The sequence below is a fragment of the Microcebus murinus genome, chromosome 21 (genome assembly GCF_040939455.1).
Source record: "Microcebus murinus isolate Inina chromosome 21, M.murinus_Inina_mat1.0, whole genome shotgun sequence".
Taxonomy (NCBI): domain Eukaryota; kingdom Metazoa; phylum Chordata; class Mammalia; order Primates; family Cheirogaleidae; genus Microcebus; species Microcebus murinus.
In genome coordinates, this window is record NC_134124.1 from 8,931,885 (window position 1) to 8,948,797 (window position 16,913).

At 41.0% G+C, this 16,913-nt stretch overlaps 2 protein-coding genes across 2 annotated transcripts; both read left to right on the top strand.

The window, feature by feature from the left end:
• Positions 1-1,570: 1,570 nt before the first annotated feature.
• LOC105862576 (protocadherin beta-12) lies at positions 1,571-9,452 on the top strand. Its single transcript, XM_012748964.2, has one exon. The coding sequence runs from the start codon at positions 3,881-3,883 to the stop codon at positions 6,275-6,277; it is 2,397 nt and encodes a 798-aa protein (XP_012604418.2). The 5' UTR covers positions 1,571-3,880; the 3' UTR covers positions 6,278-9,452.
• Positions 9,453-9,509: 57 nt separating this feature from the next.
• On the top strand, positions 9,510-16,824 carry LOC105862572 (protocadherin beta-14). The gene is given in 2 exon segments (XM_012748960.3): positions 9,510-14,572; positions 14,574-16,824. Coding segments are annotated over 2 exon segments (2,397 nt in total). The 5' UTR covers positions 9,510-13,402; the 3' UTR covers positions 15,801-16,824.
• The last annotated feature ends 89 nt before the right edge of the window (positions 16,825-16,913 follow it).

Below are 16,913 nucleotides of genomic sequence, written 5' to 3' on the forward strand. Positions count from 1 at the left end.
TTTCTTCAATATATGCATTAGAGTAGAATGATTACATTTCTTGAAAATATTTTTCCTAGAACTGAAAATTGTTTTGTACTTGCATAATTTTCTATGTCCTGCTATTGATGTTTTACATTATCTCTCATTTGAATTTCAATCTTTCTCCATAAAATATTCAAATGTGTCAGATACATATCAATTATGTTTATTTCTTAGAGCTCTTTCACCTAGATCTCTGCTTCATTTACATTTGTTGTTCTAAAGGTTGTCACCCTATGACTTTTTTAAAAAATATATTTCTGTGCTGCTCTCCTTTTACAAGCTCTAGTATGTTCTTAGTTTACTCCCTTATTTAGCTGATACATATCTCTCCATACCTTCATAAAAATGGATGCAGAGAAAGTAAATCTTTTTGAAAGCTTGCATTAGGAAATTATCTTCTTTTCATTTCAGTTGACTGATAGTTTGATTGGGTATAAAATTATAGGTTGAAAATACTTTTCCCTCAGGTTTCAAAAGCACTGTTACTTTTATTGACTGCATATAGAGTTGTTCAGAAGGCTGATTCCAATGTCTTTTTGTGTGATCCCTTTTTTTTCTTTCTTTCTTTCTGGAAGCTTTGATAAACTTTCCCTGATGTTCTCAAAATACCTTAGTACTGGCTATTTATATATTTATTAAATTAATGTGGTCACATGAATGTGCCCTATAAATATATATATATATTTTGAGATGAGGTCTCACTCTGATTGCCCAGTCTGGAGTGTCATGGCTATTCACAGGTGCAATCATGCACACTGCAGCCCCTAACTCCTGGCCTTAATAAGGACTCCTGCCTCAACCTTATGAGTAGCTGAGACTACAGGGATGTGCCACCACTCCTGATTGTTTATACTACCATTTTCAGTTCTGAGAAATTTTCTTGGTATGTTTTACTCATAATTTCTCCCTAGAGTTTTCTGCATTCTCACTTTAACCAAAACCTCAGTTAGATATTAGATTTCCTAGATTGCTTCTATAAGACTCTAAGCTTTTTTCCCTTTCTTATTTTCTATGTCTTTACCACTTTTCCCATTTTTTGGACAATTTATTTAATCATTCAATGTTTTATATTTAAGTTTTTCTTTAAGGCTCAAAAATATTTAGTTTTAAGAGCTTTTTTGTTTCTCTGAGTGTTTTTCATAGTATCCTGTTATAAACTTATAATATCTTCTCTCATCTATAATTAATCTATTTATTCTTTAAAATGTATTATGTAAAAATGTGATATGTAGTATTACTATTATATATTCATTTTTAAAATAAAAGTGAGTCACGGGGAAGTTAAAAACTTGTACAAGGTTGTATAGCTTGTAAAGGGCACTTAAGGCCTAGCCTACTGTTTATCTTATAATAAGAATACATATTTCATACAGTTACTATTAAGATTAAATGGGTAAATACACATGAAGCACTTAGAAAAATGGGTGGTATGGAATAAATTCTAAATAAATATTAGCTCTTACTAGACTTTATTTCTCTGTGGATATTAATCAGATATTTTCAAAGGCTTTCTTCTGTTTTCTGTATTTGTCTATCATTGTTCCTTTTTTTTTTTGGTAGATAGTTTCTATTTTATGTTGTAAGCATTTCCTTAAATGCCTTGTGGTCCTTGGCTATCTTCTCATATTTTAGAAGGATGACATATCAAAATGCTGACAGTTGACTTTTTGTGAGTGAACAGGGCCTGCTGATGGCAGGGCTTTATTCTAATGTAATCATGCGGGTAAGGCAATTACCTTGGGAGACCCCCAAATGTCAGTATGTGTAAGTCTTTATTTGGGATGTTCATATTCTCTGAGTTAGAATTTTATAACATCCGCTGTGTGGAGGTGGGATGGGAGTCAGGCATATACTTTGTATTCTACAATCTGAAAACAGTGCATATGAAGGGGCTAGAAGTCTCACCATTCAGAATGCAAAGTTTTGCTACTCTCCCTACCTTTAGTTTCACACTTTACATTGTGCTCAATTCTGTCTGGGTCTTCAAGAGTAGAGAAAGTCCCATTTAATTTTTCCAGAGAATAAACTTTTCATTCTCTGGCCCTGAGTTACTTTTCTGTCTATGTAGGATGGTGAAAGGAACAGAGAATTCAACTCTCCCTTATATATACCTCCAACTAATAACTTTTTTTTCAGTCCTTAACTGACTTCAGTCTTATTACGCATCTGGTTCCTCCAAATCTTTTACCTAAATGAGATTCTGTGGACAAAACCCACTAGTTTCTTGTGAGTATCTTCAATGCAGGAACTTCAGACATTTCTTGGAACTAAGTCAATTGCTCTTTCATGTGTTTCCTGTTATCAAAAAATAGCTATTCATTTGTGCATTCTTAGTCTTTGTTAGCTCTTTTCATTTTTATTACTTTTCTGTCAATTTAGTGGGTATTTTAAAAGGAGGGAGGATAACTCTATATAGTCAAATTTTCAATTTCTACTTTTCTGTACCAATTTTTCAACCATATATCTAGCTTGCATTTTTAAGAACATTATTTGAACTTAACATTTAAAAAATGCAAACTTGTTAGATCCCTCCTCCACCCATTCTTAGGGTACTTTAAGATCTTCTATAGTGGACATCGTTGATGAGATCCTAGCATCTATTCCAAACAATTTCCCTCATTATGCAGCAACAATGTGCTTTGGCTAGTACTGAAACCACCGCAAGCTTAAAAGGTAGTCTGAGACAGGATTAAACTAAAGTAAGAGCCAAAGATAGGTCTTTGGATTTTGGAACTAAAATCTCTACCTATAATTCTATACATCTTGAAACAATGATTGCTTTGGTGGCAGACACATGTTCTTAGTTGGTCTAATCAGAGTGAAAATTACATTTGGGGAAAGAATTTCTCTCACTTTCACTTCCTGGGTGGAAAGAGAAAGCAGATTTCCATAGTTGATGCTAGAATAAATCCTTGGAACCTGGGAGAAGCCAGCTTTAGGAGTAAGAGTCTGCTTTAAATGAAACTAACATGTTCATGCTGTGTACTTAGGAAATTTTCTGTAAATTATGAAAAACTGGAACTAAATTATGGACCTATTTAATGTGTTCCACCCTATATCTTCCTTCATTATCTACCACTTCACAATTCATCGTTATTAAGGAAATCATTGTTATTAAAAATATATCTTCTTGTGCTGTAGCAACTATTTAAATGTCTCATCTCATGGTTAATTCACTTTCATAACTTCTGAAACGACCCAACTATGTTTGCCCTTTCTCTTACCACCTAAGGAAGGCCAAGTAGTGATGGAAATTTATTCAGATTAACAATCAGTTATACCCTCCTGGTTTTGGGATAACTATTTTCTCAGAAAGATTACAAACTCCCCGGGACCAGGAATCTCATCTTGTATGTCTGTCTATTCACCACAACCAAGTACAATTGTTTGTGTGGAGAGTGGGGAAAGATACTGAATAAATGCTTTAAAACAAATACAAACATCATCACAAACTATAAAAAATATAAAACAATTGTTCTGAAATATAGGATATATCTGTAATTGCTTAAACACAATGGATGACTTAAATACAGTATTTGTTTCTGGGGAACATTTATGTCAACGAAATGTAGGTAGCTTTCATCAAACTGTGAAAACCTGTGGAGACGCATGGTGGCGCTGCAGGATAATATCGCGAAAAAACCTACACTGGCTGGTGCCGTGGACCCTGTTACCCAGCGCGCACAGAGAATTGGGAAGACAGACACGCCTTCAAGGGATAACCTAGTAGCCATTCAGCGGGGTTAAACTCCTCGGGCTTACCTTCTGATCTGGTCGACAGATCAGGGAGGCACATTTCCCAGAACTGGGAAGTGGAGCTGAAGTGATTCTGCAAGAAGCTACTGGGGAAGGAGCTATGGAGAACGGAGGGGCAGGCACTCTGTGGATAAGGCAAGTCCTGCTTCTCTTTGTTTTGCCGGGAATGTCTCAGGTGGGCTCCGAGCCTGGGCGCTTTTTGGTGGCTGAGGAAATGCAGAGCGGAAGCTTTGTCGGCAATGTGGCAAAGGACCTGGGACTGGAGGTGGGCGAGCTGTCTGCGCGGGGAGCTCGGGTGGTCTCTAATGATAACAAACAGCGTTTGCGGTTGGACACAAACACTGGGGATTTGCTGTTAAGCGAAACGCTAGACCGGGAGGAGCTCTGCGGCTCCGCCGAGCCTTGTGTACTGTATTTCCAGGTGTTGATGAATAATCCCATGCAGTTTTTACAGATTGAACTTGAGGTCAGGGATATAAATGATCACTCTCCTGTATTCTTGGAAAAAGAAATGCTCTTAGAAATCCCAGAGAATAGTCCTGCTGGTGCTGTGTTCTTGCTAGAAAGTGCAAAGGATTTAGATGTAGGTGTCAATGCTGTAAAAAGCTACACAATAAGCCCCAACTCTCATTTCCACATTAAAATGAGAGTCAATCCAGACAATAGGAAATACCCAGAGTTAATTCTGGACAAGGCTCTGGATTATGAAGAGGAGCCCGAGCTCAGTTTCATCCTCACTGCTGTGGACGGTGGGTCCCCTCCCAGGTCTGGGACAGCCTTGGTTAGGGTGGTAGTCATGGACATTAATGACAACACCCCCGAGTTTGAGCAGACGTTTTATGAGGTGAATATTCCAGAAAACAGTGTACTTGGCTCACTAGTTGTCACCGTCTCGGCTTGGGACTTAGATTCTGGAATAAATGGGGAAATATCGTATACCTTTTCCCATGCCTCAGAAGAAATTCGCAAGACATTTGAAATTAATCAAAAGTCAGGGGAAGTTAGTTTAAAAGCATCCTTGGACTTTGAAGCAATGGATTCATACTCAATAATCATTCAAGCCACAGACGGGGGAGGACTGTTTGGAAAATCAACAGTCAGAATTCAGGTGATGGATGTGAATGACAATGCTCCTGAAATAGCCGTGTCATCAATTACCAGTCCAATCCCAGAAAATTGGCCTGAAACTGTGGTTATGGTTTTTAGTATCCGAGACAAAGACTCTGGGGAAAATGGAAAGATGGTTTGTTCTATCCCGGAAGACCTCCCATTCCTGCTAAAATCTTCAGTTGAGAATTACTACACGTTGGAAACTGAGAGCCCACTAGACAGAGAGATTAGAGCCGAGTACAACATCACCATCACCGTCACGGACTTGGGGACACCCAGGCTGCAAACCCAGCAAAACATAACGGTGCTGGTCTCCGACGTCAACGACAACGCCCCCGCCTTCTCCCAAAGCTCCTACACCCTGTTCGTCCCCGAGAACAACAGCCCCGCCCTGCACATCGGCAGCGTCAGCGCCACAGACAGAGACTCGGGCTCCAACGCCCAGGTCACCTACTCGCTGCTGCCGCCCCGCGACCCGCACCTGCCGCTCGCCTCGCTGGTCTCCATCAACGCGGACAACGGGCAGCTGTTCGCCCTGAGGTCGCTGGACTTCGAGGCCCTGCGGGCGTTCGAGTTCCGCGTGGGCGCCGCAGACCGAGGCTCCCCCGCGCTGCGCAGCGAGGCGCTGGTGCGCGTGGCGGTGCTGGACGACAACGACAACCCGCCCTTCGTGCTGTACCCGCCGCAGAACGGCTCGGCGCCCTGCACCGAGCTGCTGCCCAGGGCGGCAGAGGCCGGCTACCTGGTGAGCAAGGTGGTGGCGGTGGACGGCGACTCGGGCCAGAACGCCTGGCTGTCGTTCCAGCTGCTCAAGGCCACGGAGCCCGGGCTGTTCAGCGTGTGGCCGCACAATGGCGAGGTGCGCACCGCCAGGCCGCTGGGCGAGCGCGACGCGGCCAGGCACAGGCTGGTGGTGCTGGTGAGGGACAGTGGCGAGCCCGCGCTGTCTGCCAGCGTCACGCTGCACGTGCTGCTGGTGGACGGCTTCTCGCAGCCCTACCTGCCGCCGCCGGAAGCGGCCCCGGCCCAGGCCCAGGCCGACTCGCTCACCGTCTACCTGGTGGTGGCCTTGGCCGCGGTGTCGTCGCTCTTCCTGTTCTCGGTGCTGCTGTTCGTGGCGGTGCGGCTGTGCAGGAGGGACCGGGCGGCCTCGGGGGGTCGCTGCTCGGTGCCTGAGGGCCGCTTTCCGGGCCACCTGGTGGATGTCAGCGGCGCGGGGACCCTGTCCCAGAGCTACCAGTATGAGGTGTGTCTGACGGGAGGCTCCAGGACAAATGAGTTCAAGTTTCTGAAACCCATTATCCCCAACCTCCCGCCCCAGTGCCCGGGGAAAGACATAGAGGAAAATCCTACCTTCCCCGGTAGCTTTGAGTTCAACATTCAGTGACTGTAACTGACTTTTATATTACATATGTATATAATTCTGTGGCACTTCCAAACCAATGTTTATTTCCAATTTGTGTGTATTTAAAATTGTAGTGATTTACTTTCATATTTTCCCATATTCTTTGCCGCTTTGCTTTTTAGTGAATGTTTGCTAATCTTTATTTCTAGCTCTCACAAAATGGTAATTTATTCTTTAACCTAGATGGTCTTAACCTGTAATTAATTTGTTTCTGAAGAACAAAACCTAATCACTGTTTTCCCCGTTCCTACCCTCGGGTAAATTTTACCCACAATTATGCCTATGGTAAAATAAAACAGACCAAATTGAAAGCAATTCAAGTTATCCAGCATTTGATTCTCTGTCTCTCTCTCTCTCTCTTTTTTTTGCAATTGATTTTAAAATCCATTTATTTTCTATTCGGAAGTGTCATTTCTCTTTCTTTAAACACAGTGCATTTTATGTTAACTTTTGAATATGTTTATTAACTTTAATATAAACCAGAAAATCATATCCTATGATACAATCATAAGTGTAATCACTTGATTAGAAAGAGCTAGTTGGCAAGTTTCTTAGTATTTTTTTCTCATTTATCCTGTAGATTCATTGTGAAGGCACTTTAATATTGTGGCTACTCACAGAATCTTGGAATGTGAAGTTGTAATTTTCCATGTTTCATTTATGTTGCAAAGCTATAATGCAATGTAGTTGAATGCACGAACCTGAATAATAATTCATATAGCATAAAGTGGACTTGTGTGCTATGTAGGAATTTTTGCCTGTTATACCAGAATTTAATGTATATATATATTGGAAACTCTTTTTCAGGTTTTTGTAATATACCACAACCAATAGTAACATTATGTTTCACATATTTTGCAACACATAAACATAAAAGAAAGAAAGGTTTTGTGAACAATGCTTAGGCCTTTTGTGATGCAATCTGAAATTGCCTATATTATTTTGTTCTACTTATTAATAATTTTCAAATGTGGTCATCATTCACTAACTTGATTTCATGATAGACTAATGGGTAGTAACTCAAAATTTGAAAACCACTTTTTTTGATATATAATAGATGTTGAACTTTGAGAATATCAAAAAATAATCCTTTAGAGTTCTAATTTTTTAAGAAAAATTTTCAGACCATTGCAGGAGGGACAGCTTTGTCTCGTGTTGCACAGGCTCCATCTAACTGCTTTTACTTTTAAGGGTCTCACTACACTATAGAAGAAAAAGCCTTCATGGTTGGGAAAGGAGATTTTCCATGAATTTTATCAAAAAGTCTAAAGTCCATATATTTGGGAAGAAAAGGTAGATGAATAAAATTAGTAAAAATGTAGATAAAAAGGAAATGTTTATGTGTGTGAGACAGCAGACATGGGAAAGAAGAAATTAGTGGGGATGAGTAAAACGAATGTTTCCAGTGGCACACATTAGACTCAATTGCTTCTTGAAGATGTTTTAAAACTTTTTATTAACATTGTAGAGGGACTAGGTATTAGTCAGTTGATAATACCAAGAAGTATAATCTATTTTTCTAGTATATATATGATAACCTAATATTTAACCTTCTTGAAAGCTAAGATTTGACTAACAGTTCTGCTGAACTGTATGAATCAAGTAATCATTGTTTTCATTCAAGATAAATGGAGAGAATAGAAGTCAACTGTGTTGCATGCAAACTAATTGAACTCTAATTTTCTGTTATTGAAAGTGGAACTAGGAGCAAGTTCTTTTACCCCCAAATGAAAGCTTCTTTACACAGAGAATGAAACTCACAACATGTTATTAAAGTCAAGTATTAAGATTACTTCCTGTCTTTACTGCACTTAGTGGGAGAAAACTGGAGAACCTCTGGCTTAAAGAGATATAGTTTTACAGCTTCTTAGTACACCAGACAAGATGCATTAAATGCTGAATGTGAAAAGTAAAGATGGCTACTTCACACACATTAGAATGGCTATAATCAAAAAGACAGATAAGACAATAACAAGTGTTGGCACAGATGTATGGAAATTGGAACCATCATTCACTGCTTGTGGGACTATAAAATGACACAGCCTCTTTGGAAGCAATTTGGCAGTTCTTCAAAATGTTAAACATGTACTTACCAGATGACCAGCAATTCCACTATGCACCTATTAAAAGAAATAAAAACATATGTCTACAAAAACTTATACATGAATGTTCATTGTAACATTATCAAGAATAACCAAACGTGGAGACAACTCAAATGTCCATCAACTGAAGAATGAATAAGCAAAGTGTGATATTGTGATTAATCAGCAATGAAATGGATTGAAATACTGCTGGCACATGCTATAACATGGATGAACCTCAAAAATATGCTAAGTGAAAAAAGCCAGTCACAAAAGAGTGCACACTGTATGATCCCACTTATATGAAATGTTCTGAATATATAAGTCAATAGACACAGAAAGCAGACTACTGGTTGTCTAGGACTAAAGGGAGGGGGGCTGATGGAGAATGACTGCTACTGGGTACAAGTTTTCTTTTGGGGTGATGAAAGTGCTCTAAAACTAGGATGTGTTGACAGTCACACAATTCTGTAAATATTGTAGTCATGTCTGGTGAGAGCATGCTTCTGCACATATGATGCCTCTAGCTGTGTCCTCACATAGTGGAAGGGGCCAATGATCTCTCTTTCACAAAAGCACTGATCTCATTCATGAGGACTCCACTCTCATGATCTAATCACCTGGCAAAGGCCCCACCTCAATACTGTCACATTGGGGATTAGGTTTCAACATACAAATTTTGAGGGGTCACAAATATCCAGACCATAGCAACACTTTAAATGGGTGAACTTTTTGCTATGTAAGTGATATCTCAATAAAGCTGTTAAAAATAAAGGTGGAGGCCGGGCGCTGTGGCTCACGCCTGTAATCCTAGCTCTTGGGAGGCCGAGGCGGGCGGATTGCTCAAGGCCAGGAGTTCAAAACCAGCCTGAGCAAGAGCGAGACCCCGTCTCTACTATGAATAGAAAGAAATTAATTGGCCAACTGATATATATATAAAAAATTAGCCGGGCATGGTGGCACATGCCTGTAGTCCCAGCTACTCGGGAGGTTGAGGCAGAAGGATCACTCAAGCCCAGGAGTTTGAGGTTGCTGTGAGCTAGGCTGATGCCACGGCACTCACTCTAGCCTGGACAACAAAGTGAGACTCTGTCTCAAAAAAAAAAAAAATAAAAAATAAATAAATAAATAAAGGTGGGAGCGGTTCCAGCAGCCTGCCTGTGGTCTTCTCTCATTTCTAATGGTAGAGGGGGGAAAAGCAGTTCAAACATCTCAGATAGAAAATTGAACAGGTGCAACAGTGGAGACAAGGACCAAGTACTTGTCGCTTCAAGTTTCTCCAGATATATGAGTGGCAGGTCTCCTCTGTTTATGGAAACAACTATCTTAATGCCCTGACTATATGCTGAATTTGCCCTGACTATATGCTGAACACCCAGAAACTGCTCTTTCTATGATATAATAATTTCAGATCTATTCCTCTGAGAATACATTCTTTAACCTTCTCATTCTGCTACATCTATTACATCTTGCCTTTGGCGTTATCTGGACCTCTATTCCATGATCCTGCTACTACCTATCAGACCCTCCTGTTTTAATTTCCTTCCTATGCAGCTGATTCCTTTATTTACTACTCACAATCACTCTCATGCCCATATTATCAATTCCCTTGGTCAATCTGCCTACACTAAAGCCACCTGATAAAACTCCACTTCAGTTGAATATAGTCTTTTTCCTCCTCTCTTATACCTGGGCTGTTGCACTCTATAAGACAAAACTTACAAAATTATCAATACCATTGCCACTGTAAAGTTATCATATCCATTGGGCTTCTGAGACCAAGAACTCCTTTTATAATTTTCTTAATCAGCTTTTTCCTCTATTCTCCACAACTATTTTAAACTCACTTTAAACCTCTCACCCTACCATGTACATAACCCTTTTAGCAGATAAACTTGCCTAATACCTTAAAGAGAAAATAGAATCCATCAGCTGGAAATTATCTCAATTTCCTGCTCCCTAATCTATACCATTGACAGCTTCTGTACCTATACTTTCCTCCTGCTGAGGCCCCTACCACCTAAGTCCAATCCCTTCATATATTGTCTGGATCCATCTTTAACTACCTCCTAGGGCCTAACATTATTTCTTCTGTATCTTAATTTTGTCCCTCTCTACTGATTATCATATATTGGCATTTTACATATGTTCAAGTTTCTCTAGTCTTAAAAAATACCCTCTAACTCTAGATTCTTCTCCAGATATCAATCTATTTCTTCCTTTTCCAGCCTTTTCTTCCTTTACAAATTTCTTGAAAGGGTTGTCTATCCTTGTTTTTGCTTCCTAATCCCTCTCACTTTTCAACCAAATGCAATCTAATTTTCATCACAACCATTCTATTTAAATTACTATTGTAAAGGTCATGAGGATTTCTGTATAACCTAAGTAAGATTATACCATGGGAACAATATGATGCAACTACACAGTGGCTATCATTTTCATGTTAAAGTTCCAATGTAAATGATTAGGTAGATGGGGCAGCTGTGTTCATCACAGTTTTTCTGGAACCAAATTTTCTTTCAAGTAATTGCTCCAACATTCCCTATGGCAATGTCATAATCTACATGGCTGTAGCTGGGTCACCACCACATTTAGATTCTAGCTGGCTTGGGGGGAAGAGGCATATCCAGATGGCTTCTGTTCTAGGCTTAAAAGTAGCAAACAAAAAAATCTGCTCATAATCCACCTGTGAGAACTTAATTCACTTGCCCACACCTAACATAAGAGAGGCTGGGAAAGGCAATCTATCTGCGTAGCCATGTGCCTGGGTGCAGTTCTATTACTATAGAAGAAAGGGAGAACAGACTTTGGCAGACATCTAATGGAAAGACTCCACAAAGACCATCTTTTTAAATCCAATGAACAATTGTAATACTTATTTTTCTTGATTTTTCTGAAGAATTTGCTGCCGTTGTTCTTCTCCGTCTCCTTGAAATATTACTTGCATTTGGTTTCATGATTTTGAACTCTAGACCTTCCTTGTCTTTTAAAAGATACTTCTTTCCCTTTCTCCTCTAAATGAAGGTGTTTCCAAGAGTTCTGTGCTAAGCCTATTCTGTTCCTACTTGACACACTTTTTCTTGGTTATCCTAGAGCTCTCATGGTTTCAATCACCATATATAGGCTGATGAATCCCAAAATCCATATCTCCAGCCTAGATTTATTTCCTATGCTTCAGTTTCATATGTACACACACACACACACACACACACACACACACACACACCTTATAGGCACTTACCTCAATATCAGCATGTCCAAAACTGAACACTTCATCTTTTTCCAGCTCAACAATGTTTTCCAGTGTTCCCTGTCTTAGTGAACGACACCACTAACCATCTAGTTTCCCAATCCAGAGGTGTGATAATTGTTCCTGGGTCTTTCCTCTTTTTCTCCCCATGTAACCCTGTCAATCACCAGTTGTAAACATTTTATCTCCTAATATCTTTCTAATCATCCCTCTTCTTTCCATCCACACTGGCATCACCCCAATCCAGGCTACCATCATCTCCTATCTGGTCTTTCTGATTCCCCAGTCATTCCCACTGAATTTAATTATCCCTACTGCAGCAAAACTTACTTTTCAAAAATGCAGATGTAATCATATTAATCAAATGTTTAAAATCCTACATTGTGTTTGAATTTCCTTTAGGATAAATTCAAGAATCATTCTTGTTGTTCATGTTCTCACCCAGCTTTTTCTCTAATCTCATTTTTATTTTTTTATTTTTATTTTTTGAGACAGAGTCTCACTTTGTTGCCCAGGCTAGAGTGAGTGCCGTGGCGTCAGCCTAGCTCACAGCAACCTCAGACTCCTGGGCTCAAGCAATCCTCCTGCCTCAGCCTCCCGAGTAGCTGGGACTACAGGCATGTGCCACCATGCCTGGCTAATTTTTTCTATATATATTAGTTGGCCAATTAATTTCTTTCTATTTAGAGTAGAGACGGGGTCTCGATTTTGCTCAGGCTGGTTTCGAACTCCTAACCTGGAGCAATCCACCCTCCTCGGCCTCCTAGAGTGCTAGGATTACAGGCATGAGGCACCGCACCCGGCCTCTAATCTCATTTTAAATTAACCCCCCTTCCATAGTTTAAAGTTCAAGGGATACTAACTTCTCTGTGTTCTTCAAAATGCCTTCCTAAAAGGGTACAATATCACCCTTTACTTATGAATACATTATAACATATTTTAATTGCTTGTCTGCCAATGTCTCAAGGCTGTGAGCTCCATAAAGATAAACATTATCTCTAATGTATTTGTGTCATTTTCTTCCTTACGCATGTGTTTTTTTAAATATAGAAGTGAAAAACATAATGACATTACTAACTATAACTGATCAAACTCAACAAATATTACAAGAGTCGAAGAGAAAATGTATTTGTAATTAGTTAAGAAATGGCCTGACTAAAAAATTATTTCTTCGATTCAGATATTTTAACAGATCCTTTTGTGTCAATTGTTCAAAACAGCGATCATTAAATGCAGTGCCATTTAATGAACCTTGTCTAGATTCTGATTCAAACAAATCAACAATAAAGACATTTTGGAGAGTATTGGGGAAAATCAATCACCAAGTATAAATTATATCAAGGAATATTGCTAAATTTGTGTGACAGTTACATTGTAGTTATGTTTAAAAAGGTCTTATCTATTAGAGATGCTTAGTGAGGTATTTAGAAGTAAAAATATATGATGCCCGGGTTTTTGTTTTGAATATTCCAGATGTATTCATGAATTACTTCTTTAAAGAGGAAAATTTTTTAATTTCAAAAAATTCATAGGGACACATGGTGGCGCTACAGGATAAGATGAAAACAGTACATGGGCTGCCACTGTGGGCTCCATTATTCAGAACAGAGAAGATCTAACTCACTGAAAAGAGCAGTATTAAAGGAGCTACACCTACAGAGCTGCTGGAGGGCTATCTGCTCTCCAAGGCAGTTTCTATTGAAAAATCAGAGCTTTGGCTTCCAAATACGGGGCTGAGCTTAAATTTTTTCACAAAAGAGGTTGCCTGAAGGAACCATGGAGATCAGAGGGGTGCTCACTCTGCGGAAAAGGCAAGTCCTGATTTTCTTTGTTTTGCTGGGATTGTCTCAGGCGGGTACTGAATCTGCCCGCTATTCCGTGGCAGAGGAAACAGAAGTCGGCTCTTTTGTGGCTAATCTGGCAAGGGACCTGGGGCTGAGGGTGGAGGAGCTGTCCTCACGGGGGGCCCGGGTAGTGTCTGATGATAATGAAAAGCATTTGCGCCTAGACTTGCTAACCGGGGATTTGCTCCTAAATGAAAAACTGGACCGAGAAGAGCTGTGTGGCTCCACCGAGCCCTGTGTGCTGCATTTTCAGGTGGTATTGGAAAACCCTTTACAGTTTTTTCGGGCTGAGCTGCATGTCAAAGATATAAATGATCATTCTCCTGCATTCCTGGACAAGGAAATACTTATTAAGATATCAGAAAGTACTACTACTGGAACCACATTCCTAATGGAGAGTGCTCAAGATTTGGATGTTGGAAGCAACAGTCTCCAAAACTACACAATTAGCCCCAATTCTCATTTCTACATTAAAATTCGAGACAGTGGTGATGGAAAGATATACCCAGAACTGGTCCTAGATAGAGCGTTAGATCATGAGAAGGAACCTGAACTCAGATTAACACTCACAGCACTGGATGGTGGATCCCCACCCAAGTCTGGGACAACTTTGGTTCTCATCGAGGTCTTGGACATCAATGATAATGCGCCTGAGTTTCTTCAGGGTCTCTATGAGGTGCAGGTCCTGGAGGACACACCCCTTGGCTCCCAGATTATCACCATCTCTGCTAAGGACTTGGATGCAGGAAATTATGGGAAAATATCTTACACATTTTTCCATGCATCGGAAGATATTCGTAAAACATTTGAAATCAATACAATATCTGGGGAAATTAATTTGAGATCAAGCCTGGATTTTGAAGTAATACAGTCCTACACTATAAATATTCAGGCAACAGATGGTGGGGGTCTTTCAGAAACATGCACCCTTCTAGTTAAAGTAATAGATGTAAACGACAACCCACCAGAAGTGACCATGTCGTCAATTACAAAGACAATTCCAGAGAATGCCTCAGAGACCTTAGTGGCTCTTTTCAGTGTCCGAGACCAAGATGCTGGGGACAATGGGAGGATGGTTTGTTCTATTCAAGATGATCTCCCTTTTTTTTCTGAAGCCAACTTTCAAGAACTTTTTCACTCTAGTTTCTGAAAAAGCACTAGACAGAGAGAGCAGAGACAAGTACAACATCACCATCACAGTCACTGACTTGGGGACTCCCAGGCTGCAAACACAGTACAACATAACGGTGCTGGTGTCCGACGTCAACGACAACGCCCCCGCCTTCTCCCAAAGCTCCTACACCCTGTTCGTCCCCGAGAACAACAGCCCCGCCCTGCACATCGGCAGCGTCAGCGCCACAGACAGAGACTCGGGCTCCAACGCCCAGGTCACCTACTCGCTGCTGCCGCCCCGCGACCCGCACCTGCCGCTCGCCTCGCTGGTCTCCATCAACGCGGACAACGGGCAGCTGTTCGCCCTGAGGTCGCTGGACTTCGAGGCCCTGCGGGCGTTCGAGTTCCGCGTGGGCGCCGCAGACCGAGGCTCCCCCGCGCTGCGCAGCGAGGCGCTGGTGCGCGTGGCGGTGCTGGACGACAACGACAACCCGCCCTTCGTGCTGTACCCGCCGCAGAACGGCTCGGCGCCCTGCACCGAGCTGCTGCCCAGGGCGGCAGAGGCCGGCTACCTGGTGAGCAAGGTGGTGGCGGTGGACGGCGACTCGGGCCAGAACGCCTGGCTGTCGTTCCAGCTGCTCAAGGCCACGGAGCCCGGGCTGTTCAGCGTGTGGCCGCACAATGGCGAGGTGCGCACCGCCAGGCCGCTGGGCGAGCGCGACGCGGCCAGGCACAGGCTGGTGGTGCTGGTGAGGGACAGTGGCGAGCCCGCGCTGTCTGCCAGCGTCACGCTGCACGTGCTGCTGGTGGACGGCTTCTCGCAGCCCTACCTGCCGCCGCCGGAAGCGGCCCCGGCCCAGGCCCAGGCCGACTCGCTCACCGTCTACCTGGTGGTGGCCTTGGCCGCGGTGTCGTCGCTCTTCCTGTTCTCGGTGCTGCTGTTCGTGGCGGTGCGGCTGTGCAGGAGGGACAGGGCGGCCTCGGGGGGTCGCTGCTCGGTGCCTGAGGGCCGCTTTCCGGGTCACCTGGTGGACGTCAGCGGCGCGGGGACCCTGTCCCAGAGCTACCAGTATGAGGTGTGTCTGACAGGAGGTACTGGAACAAATGAGTTTAAATTTCTGAAGCCAATTATCCCCAATTTTCAAGTCCATGACACTGGTAGGAATATGGGGGAAAAGGAGAACTTTCGGAATAGTTTTGAATTCAACATTCAATAAAACAATTTACTTTAAACTTTCTATTTTTTACTATTCTTGGCAAACTAGGGGTACTTTTTGCTTGATGTAGACTCTAGGTTATACAGTCGCTGTGTGCATGATCATTGCTTATGCTCTCCTGACAGTTGCTTTAAAAATCCTTATTAGTGGCTATAATTATATTGAAATATAATCTGTGTCTTCTGGGTTTTCATTTATTTAGTCAAAAATGTTATATTAATGGAGTTATTGCTATTTTGGTATGATAATGGTATTGTTTCGCAAGACACTGTCAATTATTTGGGTATGCAAACTAGAGTATTACAAGCAAATATCAAAGTTTATGTAATTTACTTTTAGACACCATTAAAACAAAAGTTAAAAATAAAAAATGTTGTTGAATATGGGTGGAATGTATGTTGGATCGATCGCACTATTTTCTCTGAAATATTTTATCATAAAGGGTCAAAAAGATGCTACTCCTCCATTTTCACTATTGGAGAAACTTATTTGTTTGTTCTTCAAGAATTTACTTTCTGGTAAAATTAAAGTGACCACACTGGAAATTATTGATTTCTAAAATAATTTTTTCTCCAATCATATTTTTGTTGTTGATGATGCTGTTGTAGAGGAGGAGTCCTATAATGCTCTGGGCCTTGATATTGATATTTAGTTTTCTTTAAATATGCCATGTTTATGAGTTTAAATTTTGTATTGTTCACTACTAAAACAGAAAATAGTTTAGAGTCCTATTCTGAGTAAAATAACCTTCCATCAGAAGAGTACAAGACAAAAACTTCTTTAAAAATTGAAATGAAGACTGAAACTGTCAAAGAAAATGATTTAAGTTCACTTCTCTATTCATCATTGAGTAAATATAAAACATCATTCATAATGTGTTGCCTCTCTCAAATGCCTACAAGGAAGGAATCAGTCTGCATTTATGGTTTATAGATTCCCCATCATGTTACAAATTATAATATCTCAAATCTATAAGTGGACAGCCAAATGGAAGATTATAGATAGAGATTTATTAACTAGAATATAGCATGGATATAGGGCTAGTATATATATATATATATATATATATATATATATATATATATATATATATTTGTACTTGCTCTCATAAAA

What these genes read in the sequence shown, in the direction of transcription:
- LOC105862576 (XM_012748964.2), top strand. Translation starts at nt 3,881, where the DNA reads ATGGAGAACGGAGGGGCAGGCACTCTGTGGATAAGGCAAGTCCTGCTT.